At 41.8% G+C, this 25,156-nt stretch overlaps 1 protein-coding gene across 1 annotated transcript in view; it reads left to right on the top strand.

The window, feature by feature from the left end:
- Nucleotides 1–20,424, top strand: part of PDGFRA (platelet derived growth factor receptor alpha) — a 35,023-nt gene extending 14,599 nt beyond the window's left edge. Inside the window, exons 7-23 of the mRNA XM_039551030.1 lie at nt 24–213; nt 713–828; nt 1,307–1,433; nt 2,246–2,439; nt 2,885–2,979; nt 3,090–3,222; nt 7,295–7,399; nt 8,086–8,196; nt 8,945–9,098; nt 10,208–10,374; nt 11,516–11,631; nt 12,186–12,308; nt 12,872–12,983; nt 14,790–14,889; nt 15,011–15,116; nt 15,812–16,047; nt 17,048–20,424. Coding sequence (XP_039406964.1) covers nt 24–213; nt 713–828; nt 1,307–1,433; nt 2,246–2,439; nt 2,885–2,979; nt 3,090–3,222; nt 7,295–7,399; nt 8,086–8,196; nt 8,945–9,098; nt 10,208–10,374; nt 11,516–11,631; nt 12,186–12,308; nt 12,872–12,983; nt 14,790–14,889; nt 15,011–15,116; nt 15,812–16,047; nt 17,048–17,195 — 2,333 coding nt within the window. The 3' untranslated portion in view covers nt 17,196–20,424. The remainder of the gene's footprint in view (nt 1–23; nt 214–712; nt 829–1,306; nt 1,434–2,245; nt 2,440–2,884; nt 2,980–3,089; nt 3,223–7,294; nt 7,400–8,085; nt 8,197–8,944; nt 9,099–10,207; nt 10,375–11,515; nt 11,632–12,185; nt 12,309–12,871; nt 12,984–14,789; nt 14,890–15,010; nt 15,117–15,811; nt 16,048–17,047) is intronic.
- The last annotated feature ends 4,732 nt before the right edge of the window (nt 20,425–25,156 follow it).

Here is a 25,156-nt window from a genome sequence, read left to right as displayed (position 1 = left end):
ACCCAAGGCTTTTTCATTTACAGACAAAGGCTTTGTTCACCTGGAGCCTCAGTTTAGCCCTCTAGAAGCTGTCAACCTTCATGAAGTCAAAAACTTTGTTGTTGATGTGCAGGCTTACCCAGCACCAAAAATGTACTGGTTGAAGGATAATGTGACTCTGATTGAAAATCTTACAGAGATTGTTACTAGTTCCAACAGAGTCCAGGAAACAAGGTAAAAAACCTTCTGACCCTTACTTTGCCATGCTGACTCGAGTTCCTCCCCAAGAAACCTGGGTACTGCTCCTGCTCACTCTTTACACCTCGGTTTGTTGCTCCTTCCTCAGCAGCATTTAAAAATAGTTTGTTTTCTATTCTAAAAGGCGATGTCTAATTTACTTCTTCTTACTCCCTCCATAACATCAACCTCTTCAAGGTTCCTGAGCACTAAACCTCTTCGCTCCCTTCAACATGTCTCCACACCAATAATTTGCAGCTATTTCCAGTAAAATAAGGGCTTTGTCAGGTCCTTGCAGAAAGTAACTAAGGCCGCTTCTTTCTCAGTTGTATGTTGATAGTTATTTACCACTTGAGTAATGACTTTAGTTAAAGGCGTGCTAAAAATGCTAAATGTCACTATGTTGTAATAGCAACATACCCAGATTATGTGTTGCACCAAAATGGATTTTTTATGCCTGTATTAAAAATACAAACAACACCTTGCATTTCTGCAGGTTTCAGAGTATTTTAAAATTGATACGGGCCAAGGAGGAAGACAGTGGATACTACACTTTGGTTGCTGAAAATGAAGATGAGATTAAAAGATACACCTTCTCATTGCTAATACAAGGTAAGGAACCCCAAAGCCTTGCCCTCCAGAAGTCATGCCACACAGCAAAGACTTGATCCACTTACACACTGGATTGCCTGGAGTACGGATATACAAAAAGGCATGAACCAGGGTGAGTGGAGGAGTGCGTGTGTGTTAGTCTCTGGAGCTTTTCTACCCTGATCCTGGCTTTCACTTCTGCACTGGCCTTGAGCCAAAAAGAAACTTTATCCTCCCAGCTAAGTTATTCCAGCTGACAGCAGAATGATAGCTAATTTAGCATGACATGGAGACGTGGCACAACTGCAGCACTTCCTTCTCATTGCTCTGGCCTAGAATCCACTCTGTCCTACAGGAGACAAGCACCTCCTGGATGAGTCTGTGCCTGTAGCTCTTGCTAAGATGTTGGCCAAACAACACCTGTCCTGCTTTGAAATTTGAAGTTGTTTTTTTTGTAGGCACTGACAAATAGTTTAACAAACTTCTGACTCCTTCCCAGTTCCAGCTCTGATCTCAGCCCTTGTGGATGATCACCATGGCTCTGCAGGTGGGCAGACAGTGAGATGCTTGGCAGAGGGGACCCCACTTCCCGATGTGGAATGGCTGGTTTGCAAGGACATTAAAAAGTAAGAGGAATGGGTGGTTTCTTATCTGAAAAATGACTTGTATCCTCAATTAGCTTAACATAATTAGCTTTCTGTTCAATAAGCCAACTCTGTGGATTTCACAGTCCTGGTTTGAGTAAGGATTTTGAGAAGTAGCTGTCCCTCCATTCAGGGAATATTTTTAATTTCCCAAATAGTTCAGTCTGCCTCATTACCACTCCTGTGTGTTTCTATATTTTCACTTGTAATTATTCCCCCCTAATTATAATTTTCACCTTCTAAGTATTTTAGACATGTGGTGTAATTGCTCCCATTTTTGCTAGTTCTATACTGGCTCTTTCTGTGTGTACTGGAAAGCTGCTTTTTTCCTTAGGATATTATCCAACAGGGAGGGGTAGATGATGCATGGAGGAAGGCTAGGAGGCTGGGTTCTCCTCTTACTGTGCTGAAACTACTTACTGCCTGGTGGGACGGTTGTCCTCCTAGCCCTGCCCCCAGAAGCCTTGTCCAGTGCTAAGGATTCTGTGAGAAATAGAGATCCATCCAGTGCCATAACTCCACTGGATACACAGTGACACCAAGGTCTATCTCTACCAGACCTGCTGGGCTGCATTGTTGGGCCCTCTAATCAACAGTAAGGAGGATCAGTATGCAAATTATTTTGAGGGAAGAAAGGTGCAGGTTTTTCACAGAGGCAATCTAAAGACCCTTCTGGCCCTTAAATGTATTGTTGTCAGAAGGAATTTGTAGGGAAAGGTAATTCTTGTTCTGTTCACTCTTATTTACCCATACTTAAACCAAATGCCTATTTCCCCCATTATTCTTCTCTGCAGGTGCAGCAATGACACCTCATGGACTCTTTTGACTAACAATATCTCTGATATTCACATGGAAGCCCACCTGGATGAGAAAAATATGGTGGAAAGCCAGGTGACCTTCCAGAAGGTAGAGGAAACCCTGGCGGTGCGATGTGTGGCAAGGAATGACCTTGGTGCTGTTACTCGAGAACTGAAGCTTGTGGCTCCCAGTGAGTTTGCTTTGTCCTTCTATGCAATTTCAGCAGCCAGTCTGACCCTCCTCTAACTCACCCCAGTTTTCCTAATGGCTAAAAATGTGAATTGTTGTAGATAGTGAATTAAATTGGATTTTTTTCCCACCCTGGAACTTCTGAGGGTAAGGCATTTTACAGGTCTTTATGGTGCATCTGCTTTTTGCTTACTATGTGGCTCCATAATTCATTTTGCCATTTTATTAGCACTGGCTATGGGACATTCTTCTAGACTATCTGCATTTGGTTTTGAAACAAGATGGCAGAGCAGCTCTGGCCTTGGAAAGACTTTACAGTCACCAGCCTCAGGAACTGCTCCTGCCACTTCTGCAGGACATGGCAACTGCAGTGATAGGAGAGTCTTATGTGTGTGATGTTCCTTGTGGTTCAGGAGGAAAATATGGTCTATCTTCTTACTCCACAGCCTTGAGATCAGAGCTAACGGTGGCTGCTGCTGTCTTAGTGCTGTTAGTGATCGTGATAATTTCACTGATTGTCCTGGTCATCATATGGAAACAGGTAATGTAGAAAAGTATTTCAGTTTGGGTGCTGAGTCCTGCTGGGTTTTGATCTGCTCTAAAGTTGGGTACAGGACTAATGCTTGGTTTTGCATTCAATGTGCTCTGCAGAAGCCGAGGTATGAGATTAGATGGAGAGTCATTGAGTCTATCAGCCCTGATGGCCATGAGTATATTTATGTGGACCCAATGCAACTGCCTTATGACTCCAGATGGGAGTTTCCTCGAGATGGGTTAGTGCTTGGTAAGTTTTCTGTAAGGGAATAACCTCACCCTTCTTTGGGGAGAAATTTAATGACCATTCTGAGGTCTCTGCAGGATTTGCAATGGAAGTTATGGCCACAAAGTCCACAGTCTCTCTGTGTCTGTCTGTTCTCCTCAGTTCTCCTTCCTGATCTTCTTCTTCTACAGTGGCATCAGCCCAGAGGTCTTTGTGTTAGTGTCTCCTGTGCCTCCATTCTAGTTCTCCTCCACATGCCCTGTGTGCAGTGTCCACCCCTATGTGACTTAGGGGACTGTGTCAGTGTTAAATGCCCTTTTCAACACTCACTTCTGCTAAGGCATCCACAAGAAGGATGTCAGTATATTTTATCGCAAGACATTTATATACTTACATGCAGAGGCCAAGAAAATCTGCAACTAGTTATGTAGTTTTATTAAAAATATTTTTTCAATTATTAATCCATGCCACGCACATATCAGTGCTGAGTAACTGCATATTTTTGTGGCTACTGTCCTTCTTCCTTCCCCTTCTGCTTTCTTGCTTTGCTGTTCCTCATTGGAATTCATACAGAATTCAGTCGTAATTACTTCCTCAAGGCTGGCCCAATCTCGCTTTTATATCAATTGAAAGAGTAATGACTATAGAAAATTTTAATGTTCTATCCAAATAGTGCTTTAAACATACAAGGCTTGCCTCTCTTGGAGATATCTGTGCACCAAATTGTATCACAAAACAGAGGAGAAGAAGAAGAAATGTCTTTTGTTTGATATATTTCAACATACTCCCCTGGTGTAGTTCTTCACCATCAGAGAGAAAGAGTTAATTCTTGAAAGAAGCAAGACAAAAATTTCTGGTTCAGGAACAATATCCTTTAATTAAATTCATGTTGCTAATTGAAGACTAGAGGAGGGTGGATGTTTTATGGAATTATGTTATTACAACCCAGACTTTAATTATATGCCTAAATAGGATTTGTCAGATCTGAGTTGTTAAAGACCACCTCTGTGACTTTGTCTCCCTCTGACTCATGAGCACCAGCCTGCTTTAATGCTTTCTTGTTTACAAGTGTATTCAGAATAGTCAGTAACTTTAAAACCCAATGCTCCATATCCTTTTGGCAATCTGGATTGCACAAGTGCTTTTCTTGACATACTTACCCGCTGGCACTTCTGTCATATTAAATTCTTGCTGGTGAGGGGGGACCCTCTTTTGTTTCCAGGGCTGACAATTCTGGTTTGTGTGGATTTTCTCTTATCTAAGTGGGAGATGACAGCAAAGCAATTACACCTTTAGTTCAGGAAGGCTCTGAAGCAGGTTACAAACCCATTTTGGCTCAGCCAGATGAGTGTTTCCCATCCTAGCTGTGTAAGCCAGCTGGCATTTATTTGTTTTTTCTAGCCAGTAGTTCCTGGAGTGCAGTGCTGTGTTAAATGCCAACTCTGAACATTGGCTGGATGGAGCCTCAATTGATAAATTTGGGTTACACTGCAAATTTCCCTTTGCACTCACTGATCCACAGTATCTGCCATGCTGATACTGCTGTTTAAAGGGCCCATGAACTGGTGCAAGTCCAGGAGATGTGTACCAGAAGGAACAGTGCAGTAATGCCATGAGCTGTTTGAACACCACTGCCTTCTCCTGGCTCTGCTGAGAATTAGTGAGGTTCCAGCAGGACTTGGACCTCCTTGTCTAGCTGACAGAGCTGAGAGCAGCACCTTTTGAGGAATGGGGTCTGAGTGCTGCTGCTCAGGATACTAGGGTGGCTGTACAGAGACAGCAGAATTGCTCTCATCACTTCCCAGCAAGCCACTCATTTGTCCTGGTGACCTCAACAAAATGAAATGCTGGTCTGACACAGAATCAGACCCATGCCCATTTGAAAAAGGCAAGTTAAGATTCAAGTCACACAGCACTCAGAGATGTGGTACCTAATTTCATGAGTCTAGACTGGGTAGATTATAAAGTTTGACGCTTGTTTGGCTTTTAATATAGACCAAGAGACTTACTGCTTCATTTGGGGTGGGTTGATTATCCCAGGTCAATTTTAGCAAAAGAAGCACCCAGCTGAGATGGTTGCATCTGGAACAAATTCACAGACTTCACCTTTGTGTTTCTGTTCTCTGAGCAGAGAAGCAGCACCTCTCTGGCAGGCACAGCAGATAAGCTCTGTGGATGGGTACAGAGGCTGAATCAGCTGCTGTTCCTCCATTAGTTTGAGGGGTGTTGAGCTGCTGCTGTGTCTGCACAGTCCCCCTATGGTGGTGAAGCAGCATTGCTCCTTCAGCAAGCAGGTCATAGCAGTGCCTTTATACTGAAAAGTAAACTCCCACTATAATTTTGAGCTTCAATGAAGCACTCATCAAGAATACGATGGCATTACAGATGCTTCCAGTTCTTGAACAGTTAGCTCCCACCTGGCTCCAAATTTCAAATGCAAAAGAAATGGGGCTTGGGCTACATCTGCAGAGAGGGTTGAAAAGGGGAAATAGCAGTGATGGCTCCCTGCCACTCCGGAAGTGCTCTCACTGTCTCCACATGCACCCCAGCCCAGCAGAGGTGATGGAGAGGGAGATGTGTGCCTCATGCTCAGCTGACAATATGGTTTTGGGGAGGAATTGGCTTGTGAAGACAATAAGATCAAGGAGCATCAGCAAATGCCATCACATTCTGAAGGGCTGCATCCTGCCATATGGCTCCCAGGCCTTTAGTCTGAAAAGTTTCAGGGGCCAAATTTCAGACTCGTGTTGTTTGAATTAGTCTGAAATTTAGTGTGAAGCTTTCTCACATTCTGATTGGAAAGGACAACCTTTGGAGCATGGGAATCTCGAAAAGAAATCACGTAGTTTCTGTGGGCATGACAAACTATGCTGTCATAATTTTGGAGAGGTTTGTCAGTGTTAACTCAGCTAAGCATTCTCTAACCATTTCTTGTGCTTGTTAATGATGTAGATATTGTTAGGCTGGAAATTTTCTTTCAAAAGCATGTGTACAATAAAAGTGGGGGTAGTAACTAGAGGATAACAGAAACATATGGCATTGCATGCCAGATAACACCTTCAGAAGTGTAAAAGGTGACAAGTTCAAACTGCAAACGAATGTCAAAGACAAAATGCTTTATCTCCATAGTAAAAGTCACTACTAATTCTTTCTGTGCTCAAAGTCAAAAAAGTAACATAAAATCAAAGTGACAGCTTGTCAGGCATATGATTATATTCTGGCATCTGGACCTCATGCAGGTTCATTCACTAAGTGTTGCCTTGATGAACTTGGTTTTCAATGCAGAAGCTATGAAATACAGTATTTTGGAGTATGTTTGTACAGTTCATTTTTCTCTAAAATATTGCTCAATCTGTACACAATTCTTCTGGAGATTGTATCCATATTAGAAGACAGGATATATTAATCCAAAATTTTTGTCTAAAGTGATTTGTGGGAAGAGTAAAGGATCTATAAACATTAGGTGTTTCATTGCAGCACTTGGAAATTTGCAATACAATTTATTCCAGCAGATGAAACACACTTGTACATTAAACTTCAGAGAAGTCTCCCTTCATACATGGTCAACATGCATTTCAGCTTCTTGCAGATCTGCAGTGGTCCTGCCTGTCTATTTCTGAATGTGCTGTTGATGTGCTTTAGTCCATTTTACTGCAGGATGTATCCAGCATTACATAATAGAACAAAACTACAGCTGAGGGACCCAATTCAGATTTGTAAGTCAGGTACACACCTATATTTTAATCAGGTGATGACTGAGGCAAAGAGGTCAGCTTGAGCCTAGGACAAGCCATGATTAGAGAGGATAAAGTGAAGATGGCAGGGTACAGGAAGAAATGAATTTCAATGAGCTGAGCTTCCAGGTGCAGGTGTGCTCTTGATGTTTGCTTGCATCTTTTTAAGAATTGTACTTAATGACAGTATTTCATATCTGCTTTTTCTGCTTAGAAACAACAGGAATAGAAATAATACCAGTGGTCTGGCTAAGGGAATGTGCCCTTTCCACACAAGAATCAACTTGCAGAGGAATGGAGACAGGAAAGGAGCTGAATTGCTGTTACTTTCTGAAATAAATAATGCTCTCCTTTGTGTTCAGGTCGGATCCTTGGTTCGGGTGCATTTGGAAAAGTAGTTGAAGGGACTGCATATGGACTGAGTCGCTCTCAGCCAGTGATGAAAGTAGCTGTGAAAATGCTGAAACGTAAGTCATCATGGTTCCATTTCCCAAGCTAGGTAGGGCAGGTTCCCACAGGGTTATTCAAACATTGCTTGTTATAAATTAATTCTTCGTATCTAAAGTTGAAAATGAATGGTGGGATGACTGGCTTTTAAAATTATATGTTAGATTGTTTTATGGCATTTCAAGCATGAAGGTACATGGCTTTTGAAAACATCCAAAGTTCAGGTTTAGCTGAGCAGCCACAATAACTCAACAAATACTGAGAAAGCTAAAGTAACCATGAATGTCTGTGAACAGATGAGAGCTACACAACAAAGGGAAATAGGCAGGTCTTGTGTAAGAATCTTAAGTTCACTGAAGATTTCCTCGTTCATGAGAACTGAGAATCTGATGCAGTGATTCTGTAGGAGCCATGGAGTGCTTGCTTGTGTTGAATGAGCAGCTTGTAGAGTGCTTCTGTGCCACAGTACACCCCTGGAGAGGAACAAACAGACTGGGTCAGCTACTGAGCCACATCAAGTGAGTCCCTTATTAATCATTCGTGACTCCTCTCCAAGTCCCAAGAAAGACACTTATCAAGTAAAGGATATGGTCTTCTTCAAGAAACCATGGCAGCAATGCTCCAGTGAGGCAAGCAAGGAGAAATTGTTTGTTCATATGAAAAAGGTGATTGCTCCCACTGAGTGGCTACTGTGTTTTTTCTACAGCTACAGCTAGATCCAGTGAAAAACAGGCACTCATGTCTGAACTGAAGATAATGACACATCTTGGCCCCCACCTGAATATTGTAAATCTGCTTGGAGCTTGTACGAAATCAGGTGGGTTTGGTTGACAAAATAAAGGTTTGCTGTGGGGTCATCATTCAGTACTTAACAAGCACATCGATGCCTAAAGATTTTTGGCTTTTTATGTAATCTTCATGTATTTGTAGCTCTGTAGACTGTTAAATGCCTAGGTATAACTTCTAGTACTTTCCCAGCTTTCTTTCCCACAGCGAACAAATGCTTACTGATGCATTTTAAACATTTTATTTAGTCTTGCCTGTTAGTTTACTAAGGACCTTTTTCTTTTGCACCATGTAATCATAGACACAACAAAGGTAGGGCAGGTGATTGGGAGGAGAGCTCCAACGGGGCAGAATCCAGGCAGGAGATTATCTAACCAACTGCTCCTCTGTTTGGATAACATTGGCTACATATTCTAATTGCCAGATCTTATAAAATTGTACAAATTTAATTCGGAGCACTTTTTTTACTATATTGTGTACCCGAAGGCTTTCAAGTAAATGTTTGCTCTTATATTATTGTTCTGACATTGTTTAGAAAAGTTTGTGTTCTATTTCCAGGCATAAACACAGGTTTCAAGTAAAGGATTTACCAACAAATATAAACAAATATAGGTTTCAGAAACCTGCCTGATATTTGGTAATAATTGCAGTCATAACTTAATAGATAGAAATGCATTAACTCACAACTCCATTTTCTACTACTTTTGGAGTCTTTTTGTGTTTGTTTCTGTTTTTCAAAGACCCCACTCATAATGCATAATTTTGCTTTATTTTAACAGGTCCTATTTACATCATTACTGAATACTGTTTTTATGGTGATCTGGTGAACTACTTGCATAAGAACAGGGACAACTTCCTGAACCGACACCCAGAAAAGCCAAAAAAAGATTTGGATATCTTTGGGATGAACCCTGCTGATGAAAGCACAAGAAGGTCGGGAAAAAAAGGAAAAAAGAAATACCTGATATGCAACTTAAGGACTTAAGTCACTATTAACCCTTATTCCATTACTCTCATTCATTGGTTTAAAGCCCTCCCTAATTTTTCTCGTTAGACTTTTATTTGTCAGGTTTCATAGGTCTAGGAAGGTTTCAATAGTTCTTGTTCAGTCTTCCTGTCCTGGATTTGTGTTACCTGCATGTAGAGATGCCTGCAGTCTAAGGACCCCTGCGGTTTCTCCATAGACACCCTGACATCCCAAAGAAGATTTTTGTTAATAAATCACAGCCCAGTGTTTCTTTTTCTTTTTTTTTAAATATCCTTTTGGCTCTACACACCAAACTTTTAAAAGTAAAGGGCATCTACCTGTCTGCTTGTTTCCATGCTTGGGGAATTTCCACTGTCTAAAACTCCTTCCATTCAAACAATCTGGCAGAGCTTGTTCTCCAAGCTCAGGTCCTCTCCTTTATCTACCAATAGCCACTCTCGACAGTTTCCTAATGGTTAATGTTCATCCCATAGCTTTTTCCAGACGATGGTTGAGGAATTTTGTCATCATACATTCAGCAATAAAGCAATGCCATAAAACTAGCCAGGATTTAAAAGGTAAACAGAGATTCATTCAAAAAACCACTCAGACAAGTAGATAACTGACTTGGTAGCTGAGTAAAGCCAGGACTATTCATCTGGGCATGGGTTTGTTCAGCAGGACTGGATTTGATGCAAACTGTCTGGGTGAATAAATTACATCTATCATTTGGAATACTTTGAGCTAAAAGCCCTAGGTAGTGATACTTGAGTTCAGTGGGATTTTGGGACATAAGGCATGGTTACATACCTGACTGTTGGCAAAAGCCTACATTTGAAGCGCTTGTGTTTGACTACAGGATACACAGTAACATGTATTAATAAGTGATGGTTATGTTATATATATGATATGTGGTAATGATATATATGTATATATATGTATTCCCTAACAAGAAGCCAGATGTTGGATTTCACATCAGTACAGTGGTACACCTTAAGTGAACTGTTAGATACATGCATGCTGTGACAGGGAAGTCACTAGCTGAATACACTTGTACTTTTTTTTCCAATTTCAGTTACGTGATATTATCGTTTGAAAACACTGGAGAATACATGGACATGAAACAAGCTGATACCACTCAGTATGTGCCAATGCTGGAGAGGAAGGAGGGCTCTAAATACTCTGATATTCAGAGATCTGTGTATGATCGGCCTGCTTCGTATAAAAAGAAATCCATGACAGGTAATGTAGGACTGTCCCTTCTGCATATATCGTTAATACAAATTACTCTAGTGTAAACACATATCTTATTTTTGTCCTCTAAATGCACACAAACTGCTTAGCTCTGTTCAGCAAGAGCATAAGCTGTAAGCTAAAAGCTTGTGGTTGTGCTCTTCCATTATGCTCTGGGGGTAGGAGTGCATGTTGCTGGAGCAGAAGGGATCCAGTTGCGTATTTGTTTCTGTGCTGAAGCGCTGGGTGGTTGTGCTCTGCAATGGGGCTGTAGACACTCTTTGGAGGCAGTGATTTTATCAGTCTTGTAGTTTGAAGGATTTTGAGCAATAGCAATGACCAATAATAATAGTAGTTTATATTGTTCTGTTTCCACTTACATTTCACATTAACTGAAACTTACCAAACCCAGAACACTCCCAAATACTTTCCTGGATTATGTAATGAAGCTAATGAATGCATCCTATTCCCTGTCCCTGTTCTCAGAAAGCAAATATGCTTTTGTTTAAAAACAGACACTGTCACTTCTGCCTCCAGGCCCCAGAAACGGAACCATATCCAGTCCCAGATTTACATGGCAGACTTACGCACTCATGTTGTGCTCTAGGACAGTCGGGGAAAATGAATCACTGAATTTTTGACTGTTTTTTTCTGACATTTTTCATGAAAGAAATAAGAACTGTTGCCATAGAATTCCTGACCCTTTTTGCTGGTGTTGGATTAGTCCCAGTGAATAATTCCTAGGAAACAACAACATTCAGCAAAAATAAACAGATAAAAATGTACATGCATGCACAAAATCCTAATGAAGGCATCACCTCTGAATAAATATTTTTGTACCACACACTGAATAAACAACCTGTGTGACATTCCAGGAAACTTTTTTAACTTTACTTTTTCCTATCGTTCCCAGGGGAAAAAATTACAGACAGGAGAAAACCCAAAACCTTTATTTAACCCTGGTTGTTTTTAAGAATGCAGTATGTGTCAGTGACTGATGCAGACATTAAAAGTGGTAATAGTTACTACGAAAAGACTGTTTTGGTCATGGTACTCTAAATCATCATCTCAGAATCATGATAGGTAGGGAAAGATGAATGCTACTTTCACACCCCACAGCAAAACCATATTTTTCTTCTTTTTTCAATAGAATCAGAAGTCAAAAACCTTCTTTCAGATGACAGTTCAGAGGGCCTCAGCCTACTGGATTTGCTGAGCTTCACCTACCAGGTTGCACGGGGAATGGAATTCTTGGCTTCTAAAAATGTAAGTAAATTTAAAAAAGCAGGTAAAATGGAAAAAGGTGTAAAATTTTCTTCTGCAGCTATGGGTTTTAAATTAGATTTTGAGCATATGACACAATATAGTATTCTTTTTGGAGATATAGACAGCTTTTTCACTTACCTGGAGATAGAGATCACCATGGTGGGAAAAAAATCAAAGCAGCAGTCTGGCCTCTTCTCCTGCTGCATCCAGTGGCACTGCTGGAGTCAGGGTGTCAGAGATGTTGGAGGATCAGAGCAGAGTCTGGGTGAAGGGTCCATACAGTCACAGACCAGCATGGTCAGAAGCATAGGCATATCATTAGTACATGATGGGTACAATGGGAAAGGGTGACCTCACTTTTGCATCCCCCCTACAATGCATCCATGTGAGACTTCGCTGGTCCTGAGGACTGGTGCCTTCCTGCCCCTGTTAGCAGGTGCTTGTTCAGTAGAAGTTCTTGTTAGGACTGTACCTAGAAAGTCAACCCTTTTGTAAGGGCAATGGCTCTCATGGAATAAGCATGTCCTTGAACAACTTCATTTTTCTCCATACAGTGTGTGCACCGTGACTTGGCCGCTCGTAATGTCCTCCTGGCTCAAGGAAAAATTGTGAAGATCTGTGACTTTGGGCTGGCTAGAGACATCATGCATGATTCCAACTATGTCTCCAAGGGCAGCGTATGTACTTAATCTCCAGAGCTCTGCTTTAACTGAACTGAAAACTGCTGGTGTTAAATGCTATTTCATGTTCTTGCCATTCAGTGTTGGTTACAGTAATTGACCGTTGGGATGAATGCTCCTCAGAACAATTTATCTTCAGTTCATTAATTCCTGTAACTTTTCTGACTCTGTTTTAAAGCCAAAAAGTACACATTTAGTACTTCGCAGTCGTACATTTTTAACCAGCAAGTTTTGTGACTGGATAAATTATTCAGGAACTGTCAAACAATGACATATCAGACCTAGTTCAGCAGTGCCAGATTTTGCATCATACCTTCAATCAGACTGGTCATTTGCTAGTAACAAAATGAATACAGTTATGGTTTAACTAGTTTTTGTGAGGCGCAACGAGTAGCATCCTGGTACCTCTGTATTAAATTGAATTAAAAATAAAGACTAGCAAGGTTAATAACTTTTCTTATAGGGAGAGGTTAGTCCTGGCTATCAAACAACAATTGCAATGGTAGGCATTTCTTTAATGACTAATCTGTGTGTTTGGGCTTTCTTTCTTTTCGTTACAGACTTTCCTCCCAGTAAAATGGATGGCACCTGAAAGTATTTTTGACAACCTGTACACAACATTAAGTGATGTCTGGTCTTACGGCATTCTGCTGTGGGAAATATTTTCTCTTGGTATGTACCGTGAATATTTTCCTATGTATAGTGATTAAGTTTTTTCAATTCAAACTGTTCTACATGAAGTATTTCAAATTCTACACATAAAAATATATGTGTGAAACCCACTCTTAGTTGTTCTTCTATATGGGGCTTCAGATTCCAGCGTTGGGTGTGAAGTGAAATGTCCATACTCTCCCAAAGTTCTCTTTAGTTTTGGTGAGGACTTTTTGTTCGAATGTTTGGGGGTTTTGTTTTTGAAATATACTTTTTTTCTATAAAACTAAAAAAACTGTGTGAAAATCTTTTGTGGAAAAGTATTGGTGTGCCACAACAGGATTGATTTTCTGTCTAATATGAGAAGGAACATGTTTCTCCCTTGAAATGGGGTGCCTGGGGCTGCAGCCCAGCTCAGCAGCTGGTTTGAAACAGTCTCTTCATACCCGTTTCAAAAGAGACTGTCTCAGTCCCATTACAGAATGAAAATTAATGTCAGTCTTCTGGGACACTGATTTCTCATTTGCAGGTCAACACTGTTCACACAGTTGGTTTATGGCAGCATAAAGTGGTTATGACAATATATAGCAGTTACAGACAATGTACAGCTCCCAGCTGGGAACAGCCTGGCTCTCTCATCAGCCTCATTAATTAGCCTCCTGGATGGTTGGATGGCCCGCTTCAGTGAGCATGCACTGCCCAGATTTACTGCCAGCAGAATTAGTCACGCCTGTATGGGATCTACTGCTACCCCACGGCAAGCCCAAGCCTAATGTTATTTTCTAGAATAAGTTGTCACATAACTGCTTCTCAGAAAACAACAGTTGCACCACTATTTATGGTATTGATTACTGTAATATCTGGGCATTATAGGATCCTGTAAATATCCATTCCCCAACACCCCTTGGAGGCATGGGAGTGCTGTTAGATAGCTCAGGATGTGAAGCACTGTAGTTTGCTGCCCTACCTTTAAAGAAGGTTCTGAAGCCAAGTTTTAGGTGAAAATCCTGCTTTTGAAAGGGCTGAGGTTTCTGAAGTAATAATATTGTATGCCTCCTCCATCTGGGAAAGTTGTTTTTTCTTGGAGGGTAAAACATATCCTCAGCAGTGTTTGTTAAGAACATTTTAACATCTTGCTACCATGCTGACTTCAGCTTGAATGACCCTTTTACACATCAGCGACAACCAAGCATGAGTGCAACGATGTCTCTGTGCTGCAGCCCCAAATTATTAGTTAACTGTGTCAGCTTGGGCCAAGTCCAAACTTTTTGACAACCCATGCATGTGACATGTTAGCTATTGTGTGAAGCCAGCTGCCCAGCTGGGACGAGTGGGGTACGAAGGGGACTTACACCAAGGCTTTGGGCTTGCAGCCAGGATGAGGTGTGTTACTCAGGCTGTGTCACTCTCAGCTGTCCTACAGGTGCCAAAGACAATAATGCCAGACAGAGCAAGCATCTGGGCTAAGTTCTCACAGAAAGGCAGTGGCAGGGCAGAGCTGTGACCTCAGCCATGCCAAATGCAGGCTGATGACCTCATCCAGGTATCATACACTCTCTGTCCCCAATACATTCTATAAACACTGTAAAAATATTTTTTTTCTAACTAGTAACTACTTCAATCTTTCCTAGCCAGCGTTTCACATTAGGGCTTAATGTCGTCAAGACAATAGCCCTGATGTGAAACACTGGCTAAGAAAGAATCATTCTGATGTCATGTTAAATTACAGCATTAACACTGCATTGCATGAACAGGAAGACAGTATTTGGGAACTCCGCATGGATAGGCAAGTACAGAGTAGTACTTTTGCTTCTCTTTTGTCTGCAGGTGGCACACCGTATCCTGGCATGATGGTCGATTCCACTTTCTACAATAAGATCAAGAGTGGATACCGAATGGCCAAACCCGATCATGCTACCAATGAAGTGTATGTGTGCATTTGGCTTTTCCACACCTGGCCAGTCTCCAGAGAATTTTGGCTTTAGTTTCTGTTTGGTCGGTTATGTTCCTCTACTAGTTGGTTAAATTAGTTTCCATCTTATCTGCAGGTATGAGATTATGGTGAAGTGCTGGAACAGTGAACCAGAGAAGAGACCTTCTTTCTACCATTTGAGTGAAATTGTGGAGAGTTTATTGCCTGGAGAGTACAAAAAGGTTTGCTCTTTTTAATTTTCTTCGTGTTTTCTGTATACAGCTTCAGAGGGAATTATAAGAATTGTTCCGGCCATCAGAGCCATGAGTGCTGAACTGGCACATTCTAACCTATGTGAATTGTGTGATTAGCATGGGGACCTTGCACGTTCAGTTTCTTCATTCGAGCTTACTGAGAGAAGCAGCTCTGCGGTATTAACTGGGAAGCAGAACTCTTCCTGTCTAATTAAATCCTATCAACTCAATTTTTCTACTGGAGAACTATGTATTTTCATGGTATTTTGTAGGCAGTGAAATAATTCTATAAAAGGGACTTCTTGGCCCATGTGTATAATCTCCCTGTCTCTTTCCTTGGACCCTGAAGCCAGCAAGTTCTCCCCTCATACCTCTGATAGCTCTGGCCAAGTGGTGTCTGCCCCATCACTGAGTGTTTCATTTTCCCCACCAACCTTAATTCCCTTCTCCCTACACTTCTTTCGCATCTATTTGTCTGCTTTGTGCTGCTACATTTGCTCCTGCATCATCTAAAACTTAGGTGTCACTTCTCCCTTCAATTAAAGATTCTGGACTTCTCTATCCAATGTTGCTGGCTCATAGGGCAGAATATTTTCTAGGCTAATGAATCACAGATGCCCATCTGAAGAAAGGCAGCCTTAGTGAATAGCGTCTAATGAGGGGGTTGAAATGATTATTTTCAGAGCTATGAGAAGATTCATCTGGACTTCCTGAAAAGTGATCACCCAGCTGTCACACGCATGAGAGGGGATTGTGACAATGCTTACATTGGTGTAACCTACAAGAACGAAGACAAGCTAAAGGACAGGGAGAGTGGATTTGATGAGCAGAGGCTGAGTGCTGACAGTGGATACATCATTCCCCTGCCTGACATTGACCCTGTTTCTGAAGATGAGCTTGGCAAAAGAAACAGACACAGGTAGGTGCAGTTCACAGATCCCGTAGCCCATAGTCACCATTTGGGGTCATGTTTGGCAATGTCCATTTACACTTCCCAGCATCATACTCTGCAAATGGTTTCCTTAGCTCTCTTGAAACTACTTATTGGGGGAGTTGCATATAAATATGGTAGCATGACTGACCACAGTGTTTCCAATGCGAAAAAAATAATTTTGCCTGTTTTGTGGTTGCCAGGGTAAGGGGACTGTTGGTAGGGTGCTTCTGCATGTTTCTGGGATTCCCTTAAAAGCTTGGTCAAGTCACAGTGGTTGTCTGGTAGCTCTCTGGGCACATTTTGCAGCACATCTTACCTCCACAGCTCAACAGCTTGGAGCTTCATATGAGATCTCAAAGGATTGATTTTTTTGTATGAGACAAATTTCAAAATTTTGGAGAAGTTGTTTATAATATCTTCTATGGTATAGTTTTCTATGAAAGCAGGGTATCCAGAACTCTTTACTTCTCTCTTGTCAACTTGTGTGACCAATTCCACTACAACACAACACTGTGTGACCCTAATTGTGAATGGTGCAGGTTTAATTCAGCACTTAATTCATAGTATATAGAATCAGCAACCTGGAAATTTTTTTTTTGGGTATATTTTTGTGCATTATTCAAGAGAGGGAAGAAAGAAGTCCCTAAAAGTACTATCAAAATTAAGACATATTACCTCTCTCTGTTCTCTTACTGTCTGTTATTGCTATCTTCTTTTCACCTGACCTCCCTAGATTTACCTAAGTGACCTATTGTCACAGTAGTGTCATAAAACTATTTCTCCAACAAGAGTCTGGCTGAAAGTGCTTGGAGGAACATAAGAACAACCTGCTCCTTTGAAATCCAAGGTGATTCACTACCTCTGATATACGAGATTTGTCATGTCCTAAGAAACTGGTGGTAGTGTTCGGTTCTGCTAGAGACTGGAATATTTACCCAGCCACAGTCACCATGTACCTTATCTCTGAGGTATTTGTCTCTTCCAGTTCACAGACATCTGAAGAAAGTGCCATTGAAACTGGTTCCAGTAGCTCTACCTTCATCAAGAGAGAGGACGAGACCATTGAGGACATTGACATGATGGATGACATTGGGATCGACTCCTCAGACCTGGTGGAGGACAGCTTCCTGTAACCCCACCGACACATTCCAGCTCTGCACAAGGGGAAGCTTCCTGTGTTGTCTACAGACTTCTGCTCCACAGAGAAAACCACTTTATTGAAAGGTCAAGGATGTGAAGAGGAGGTGGATTTGTAGAGAGGAACTCCCAGAAATGGGCAGAGGAATCAGCCTGAGTATAAATGAAAGAGACATGTTGAAGATGGATTTTTTAGTGTTGCTTCTTGCAGTACTTCAGTAGCATCTCAGTGTTGTTTGCCATTCGAACTGGTAGGAGGATGAAGGAAAAGGCCACAAACAGACCAGTTCTGTGTTTCAAGGGCATTCATATGACTTTGATGGATCAATTTTCCACTGCAGCAATACTTCACCATTGTAATTATGTAAATAACTGTCTACTCAAGGATCTTTTGAGGTGCACGTTGAACATATGCCATGGATTTCAGAAGAGGTCACTCACGAATTTTGTGTACTTCCTCCCTCAATCTCAATGTCAGCTGCTGTTGAACTATCATGTGAATTGAAGAACATGCAAAAACCACTTTTGGACCAAAAAGGTCTAAAACCACAAGGGACTGACTGGTACTATAAAACATGTTACTTTTTACCATTAGTGCAAGTAAAGGGGAATAATAATGATAATAATAATGATAATTAAAAGTCAGTCTATAATAGGTGTTAGAACCTAGTAAGTCTTTATTAACTATAGAAGGTAGCTGTTTTCAAGATAATACTACTACTGTTTTCAGTAACACTAAATGTATATTTTAAAATCCATTGTCCTTCAGTAAAAGCTTTTTAAGTGCAGGGGAGAAAATTCCAGCCCAAAAATTTTTCTGAAACAATTCTTTTTTTCTTCTGATCTACACAGAATGATAATTGTTCTGGTTAGCTAAAACTACTTTAATGGAGAAAAAATTTAAGATTTTTTTTCCTCTAATGAGCTGAGGAGCTTTTCTAATCAGATATACTAGAAGCAATTAGTTTTCCTCTGACTGAGGTTCTAAAAATTTAAATTTAAAAAAAAAAATTATGACAGATTCCCAAGATGCTGGGGAATGGAAGATTATGATAAACCACCAGCAATATCCCATTATTAGTGTTTCATGGGTACTCAAAATCTTATCCTGGGGTTAGCTGTGAAGAACTGATTTGATATTTGAACTGTTCAAGAAATAAAGACATATCTCCTATACGAGACTGAAACTCGAGTTCAAATAAGCAGAAATAATTCTGCAGCAAATATTCTTGTCTTAGTTTTCAAGTTTAAACAGGAGCAGAAAGCTCTGTTGTCTTTGCAGACTGCAACTACAAAAGGTAAATGCTTCCAGGAGTGGTTTTTGGAAGAAGGTGCATGAAAATGAACCTGTTCTCAGTCTGCAATTGTTGGTTTTTGACACCACTTATATGAGCAAAGTATTATGATTACTGCTATCACTGTACAATGTGTTACTGAGATATGATGCTTTGGAAGACTTACATGTGAAAAAAGCCACATCGCTGCCAAGGGCCCCATCCTTTCTGATGCTCAACTTTCAAACTTTGCCTTAATTCAGTGCAGTGAGCACCTCTTAGGATGTGCCCAGCCTCGGTTACAACACAACCAATGCAAATGTGGTGCAAACTCATTCCTGTGTTGCAGTATTTTCCTAGGAAGTGTGAAAGACGGACCAGCAGTGACTGACAGAACATGCTGCCATGTTAAACTACAGTTTACCTTCAAATGGCCCTACAAAAAGCTCTGCAAGTCCCCTTGACTTCACTTATTGTGGACAGTTTTGGACCAAATAAAATCAAATGCAATATTGGCAGTGTTATGGTGTGGGACACCACACAGGCAAATAATTCTGGGTCTGGGTTTCAAACTGTCACCTGGCTGAGGTGGCGCACAAGATCACAGCAAATGTGAAAACAGGACCTGAAGCGAGCCCCCACATTTTCAACCCCGACGGAAGCTGACAATCAGAAGGAATGGTGAATGATGGTGCATTCTCTACTTCTACTTTTGACAGATCAAGACCAAGTGTCTACCTGGGACCATGCTTTAGCCAAGCACATCACTGAGCTCTGTATGGGGACAACTGTGAAACAGACTCTTGATGCAGCCAGGCCAGATGAGACAATGTGAAATCTCCCTCCGGTTACGAACTATGAATTGAGGAAACACAAATTAACTATGGATATCCCAGATATCTGTATGGCCACTTGAGAGCACAAGTACCTTAATTTGCATGTATAGTCTTTACAACTAGACATTCAAATTAGGCAAGCAATTTCACCTGCATTTTTGCACATGGCCTAGTGTTCTTCAGGGTTTGAAAATCAGCCCCAGCATGTTTTACTATATCAGTTACTGGAATCTAAGGACATTTTCATGCAGATTTGCCTTCCCCTCACCAGCTTCATTCTGTATCTCACAGTGCATCTCAGGCTAGACTCAAATGGTGAACCAGAGCTGGCTCACTTTCTGGTACACGGTAATGTTAATTCTCCATCTTGTCATAGTATTTTGCAGATGAATTGCATCCATGGCAGGGGTCTAGCCAAACCCAACTCACTGCAGGCTTCAATCAGATAAGCTGGCCTGGAAACTGGAATGAGAAGGAGAGGAAGACAGAGGATTTACTATAGAGGGAGAAGTGTGAGAGGATGAATTGTTTAGTTTCACAATATTATCAGTATTACAGACTTTTTTTTTTACGGCTTACTTTTTGAGAAGCCACTGGAAGAGATATTCCCAAACCTTTTGCTACAGTAATTGTATAACGACAATCAGTGTTATCCTATGAAATGCAGCTTTTGATTTGGAATGGCCAACCAATTCCTTACAGTGTGGTCTGCAACTTGTACAAAATGGTCCTATTACATGATGAAGGACGTGAGATATGATGATGTTATACATCAATATGTATATAAGTATTTTTATATAGACTTCTAGAATACTGCCAAAACATTTATGACAGCTATATCACTGCCTTTGTTTATATTTTTTTTTACTGTGATATATTCCACAGGCACGTTAACTGTTGCACTTTGAATGTCCAAAAGTTATATTTTAGAATAATAAAAAAGGAAGTGTTTCCAAAATGATGGCTGTTGTGAAATGTTTGAAGAAGGGCAAACTGGCCTGAGTGGTGGTAGGCACAAAATGTATTTCAAAAATGCCCCTGTTGATATTTTGTCTTTGAAAAAATCTTGTAAATTAAGATCTCTATATTTCAATAAATGATATATAATTTAAGGATATGTGAGGGGTCTATACTCACTTATTGAAAGATGGTTATAAAAAATCAGTCTTACTCAGGGATTTTTTCCCTCAAGCGGTTTTTGGTTGAGTTCTCTGCAAAGGCATCAAGCAATAATGACAAGTATGTCTCTGAGCCCTTCCAGTGGGTATAGTGAGGAAGTGCTGGCAGCAAATGACCTGGATAGCAAGTGACATCCGTGCGGAGTCATATTACCTCCCAAGACACAGCAGGTGTGGTGCTTCAGCACTGAGTGGGTGGGTGGGCACTGGGCTCCCTGCACAAGATGAAACCCTTGGCCTTGGCACCATGTGTGCTGGGGGAGTTGATGCCTGCTGGTCTGCACACACTCAGGAAAGGCCTCTGGCTACAGGGTTTTTTGAACCTGTGCTGAACTCACCTCCTCTGTGAATCAAACCAGATTTTTAGTATGGTTCTGTGCTCCCACAGTAATCAATTTTACACAGTGTATTTAAGTGAATGTGAATTTGAGAAGATTTGCAAGATTTCAACCTGAAGTCAGAGTTAAACTTGACAGCTGCACTTCCTGCACCAAAGCCTGTCTTGGCTTTCCAGTGGGAGCTAGGCAGGGCTGGCTGTGGGAATGCCCTGTGGATAGGTAGGTTAGCAACCTTCTGTCCTTGGGGCGGTCACTGTTCTTGTGGCAGTCACTGTTCTTGCTGGGAACTTGCTGAGAGATAAACTCTCCATCTAACATTTCCCCCTCCTCATTCAAATGGGGTGCAGCATCCTGGGCCCTTGCCTTAGATAAGAGAGTAGGTTGTCTCTCCTCTGTGTCTCCTTGCTGAAAGAACTCTTTATCCTGTAACACTGCACGGACACACACCACTTCCTGTCACCACAGGGGGACAGGAAAGAGTCCTGGATGTGTTTATGCCCTTACATCCTGCGCAGCTGTGCACCTGCTCTTCTGGAAGCTCAGCAGCTGTGTGAGACATGAGGACTAATGGACTTGTTATTTGTGCTGTGTGGGATAAAGGGTGGGGGTACCAAAATCTCTCTCTATGCAAGAGCCTGGGTACAGAGCATTCTCACAAGCACAGGGTATGGCTGTGTGTGCCTGTGAGCATATCTGTCCGTGCTGGGGAGCATTGGTAGTGAGCTTCTCACCTTCTTGCTGAAGCAGATCCATTTTGGGCAAAAGTCCCCTTGCTCCACCAGACTGGGGATCCGACATCGTCTTGCTCCCTGTCTCAAGGCTGTATTTGTATATCATATATAATAATACTATATATGTATGTAGTATTATCCCTAGCAAGTATTTGGCTGGAAATGTGCTGAGGGAGTGCACTGGCACACGGCAGAGGCAGTCTGCCCAGGAAAGAGGAGCTGGGAGAGAGCAGAACTCTGCCAGGAGCAGAGAAGGGAAGGCTTCTGGCCAGGAGGATAGGAAGGGAATGGCTTTAGGTTATGCAGGTAAAAAGGTTTTTAGCTAAGCTTTTGTATGGCTATGAGTGGTGCAAAAAGGAAGCAGCATGTTCACCAGCCAGAAAGAAGTTACCCAGCCACCTTGAGATGCTCCCAGTGGCTCGGGAAACCTGAGGCATGATGCCTTTGCAACTGTCTCAGCAAGATTGCTGAGTCCCATCAACATCCCCATTGTTAGAGGTTGTGTGGTATGGGAGCTGTGTGCTGGCATAGTCCCCAGGAAAAGTGAAAGGGAAACAAAGAAAAGCCTTTGTCAGCTCAAAAACAATGAGGAGAGAAAGTCATCTCATGGATCTGGGCTAGCTCATGAAGCCAGCAGCTGAAGCAGAGTCCATACTCTGTGGGAGTCCCATCACTGCTGCCTACAGCAAGGTAAGGGGTTGGGCTCAGCATTCATGGGCTTGTCCTCCTGATGCCATCTCAGTCCTGCACCCCTTGGCACAGCAGCTTGTGTGACACCAAAACAGAGTGTGTGGCAGAGGAGGCACCAGCCCCCTCGTCTGCCAGCATTGATGTTCAATGCTTTTCCAAGGGAAAACCTAACTTCCAACCCCAATTCATTCCCATCCAAACAACTGGAGGTAAGGATTAGAACCACCTCTAAAATTTCCAGCGTTTCCTTTCATTTGTTAATAATAACTTTATTGAAATAAAGACCCAAATTTTTCTTTTCCGAGTTGGCCACAAGATGGAAGCAACAGACAAAAATATGTGAAATTGTTCTTTTCCTCATCCTTTCTCTGTTTCTGCTTGCACAGCAACACAGATGTACTGCCACTGCAGAGGCAGGGCAGCTGGAGCTCTTAAAGCAATAGGAAGAACATACAGTGTCCATCAGCTCCAGCTGTTTTGTTTGGAAGAACTTTGAACCTACTGTGATAACCACAGTTTTTTACAGGATGAGACTGGCAACTGCCTTGCTATCCCTGATAGTGCTGAAGGGCACTCTGCCTTTTGCCTCAAAAAGCTTACCTCTCATGGAGAGAGAGGGAGGGATTTAAAATAAAATATGATTTTAAGTGTGGTAAGAAGTGAGACCTTAAATATCCTAATATCACCTGAGATGAAGTCTGTTTCTCTGCATTCATTCTTTTGTTGCTCTAGTGTTGTGCTGGTGCTAGATGAGGAACTAGAAGCACTGCAGAGCTGAGGTCCAGATTCATGTGCCTTTGTGATACTCAAAAAATAGTTGGCACCAGCCTAATGTATGTACCAAGACCCCCAAACTGTAACCCCCAGAAGGCATGCAGGTTTGACATTACCTTGAATTGCAAGCTATTCCCTGCAGCAATCTGATGTATCAGACACTGCTGTATCCACCCTGCCATTAGCTCTGCTGCACCACCTTATAGATTAGACCACCTTATAAATCTGAAAAAAATGAGAAGAAACTCATATCAGGTCTTGAGGTAAGGCTTGGGTAGCTAAAACCTGGGTTGTGTTTTCCAGCTCTACTAATTGGCCTCATAAAAGCCATCTTTTGCATATTACTTCTGGGTACCTGAGACAACAGACCTTGTGTTGCCAGCAGAAGCCTGTGCCAGCTGATACCTGAGTCTTAGAAAAGCCTATTTAAAGGCAGCTCTAAGCTTTGAAATTGCAGCCGCCTTGTTGAAGGTAAGCCAAGCATGTGTGGGTTCCCAGAGACAGCTCTGCAAAAAAGCGGCTCTCACCAGCAAGCATATTTAGGTGTAATTGTATTTATACCAAGTGCATTTGTGATCTCGTTGATTGAGTGCTGCTAAAGGTAGAGTTCTACTTTGTTCACAATCTATTTGACATGCAAAATGAGGGGTGCTTTGGTAGCTAAAAATGCTCCTGTACTGATCTGGGAGCGATATCAATGTTCTAAAGCTAATCTTCAATTATCCAAAAAATAGAGTCTACTCTAGTCATTTAACCTGGGATGCTGTATGGGAAGAGGGTTTTCCCAAATTAATTCCCATTTGAACCAGAGCCTGTCATGCAGGAAAAAAAAAAAAAAAAAGCAGTCTTTTCTCATCTCTGTGAATCCTTGTGTAAATATCAGGTTTTGCAGCTGCTTACATATGAGACAAGTGTTATTAGTTCAACACTCTGGGCATGCACCAAACCAAGACTTATATTTTCACGCTGTTAGCTCAGAGGAGGTCAGAAACCCCATCAATTTCTAGTCTGATGGGCTGGATGAGCTGAGAAGTGGGATTTCATCAGCATATTTTAATCGTTTTTAGTGTAGTTCCTGGTGTCTGCCTGTGGCCGGTTACGTGTATGCATCACTCTGATACTCTGCATATGAAGCGGGACCTCCTCTAGCTAGAAGTTAGTGGAGGTGGACTGGCCTGAAGGAGAAAAGGTGCCTATAGGAAAAAAAATGGCATAACACTTTCATTCAGTAAAAAAATGCAGGTGCATTTAGTTAAATGTGTTTTCTCACTCTGTCACGAGACCTTCTCATGCTTCTTTGAGCTGTTTCTCCCTGTTGGTTGGCTCAGAGAGATTGCTCTGTGAAGAGCGGGAGGGGTGCCACTGCCAAACCCTCCTGGGCTGGGTCAGACCTGCTTGCCCTTGGTTTTTATGTATGCAAAAGCAGGAATGTATAGAGGACCCTCCATTGCATTTCCAACTACAACGTAATGTAGCAACACAGACTCTTGCGACACTGCCTTTGGTTGCAAGTACAGGGGACTGTCCATGCTCTCTTACAGCTGTGGGCTGCTCAGGAGATGCTCTCTCTTGACTGCAAGGTTTGGCACACGTAGTGAGACAATGCTGGGGCATGACATAGTCTGTTTTTTCTGCTGTCTTGCTAAGACTGTGCCATTTGATCAAAGGTGCATTTGACTTGGCTCTTTTCTCCTGTGCCTACTCTTTTCAGCTTCCCCCAGAGGTGGGCTGTGAGCTCTGCTCATCTCTGCCCCACTTCAAACTTGGACAACACCAACCACTGCCAAGGGCCAGAATCGAAGGGGTCCAGTGCCACTTCAAGCTGCTCTTGAGAGCCAGCATAGCTAATGCGTTTCCACGGCTCCTCCCTGGATCCTTGGCTGTTCCCCTGGCAGTGAGAAACCCTGAGAATTAAATACCGTGAAAAAGTGTTGTTGAAAATGTTCAAGAGAAACTGCATTTCGAGAGAAAATGCATTTGAAAATGTCAGCATACTGTAAAAGAAGACGAAAAAAATGGTGCGAATATATGTTGCTTTACTGTCAAAAACTGAGCAGCCCAAACCTGTCCTGAGCTGCCAAAAATTAAAAACTTTATTTTTTGGCTTGAATATTTTGGTATTCAGATTTTTCGCCT

This window comes from Corvus cornix, chromosome 4 (genome assembly GCF_000738735.6).
Source record: "Corvus cornix cornix isolate S_Up_H32 chromosome 4, ASM73873v5, whole genome shotgun sequence".
NCBI classification, from domain to species: Eukaryota; Metazoa; Chordata; class Aves; order Passeriformes; family Corvidae; genus Corvus; species Corvus cornix.
Note: the sequence above shows the minus strand (reverse complement) of the source record. Positions and strands in the feature narration are given on the sequence as shown.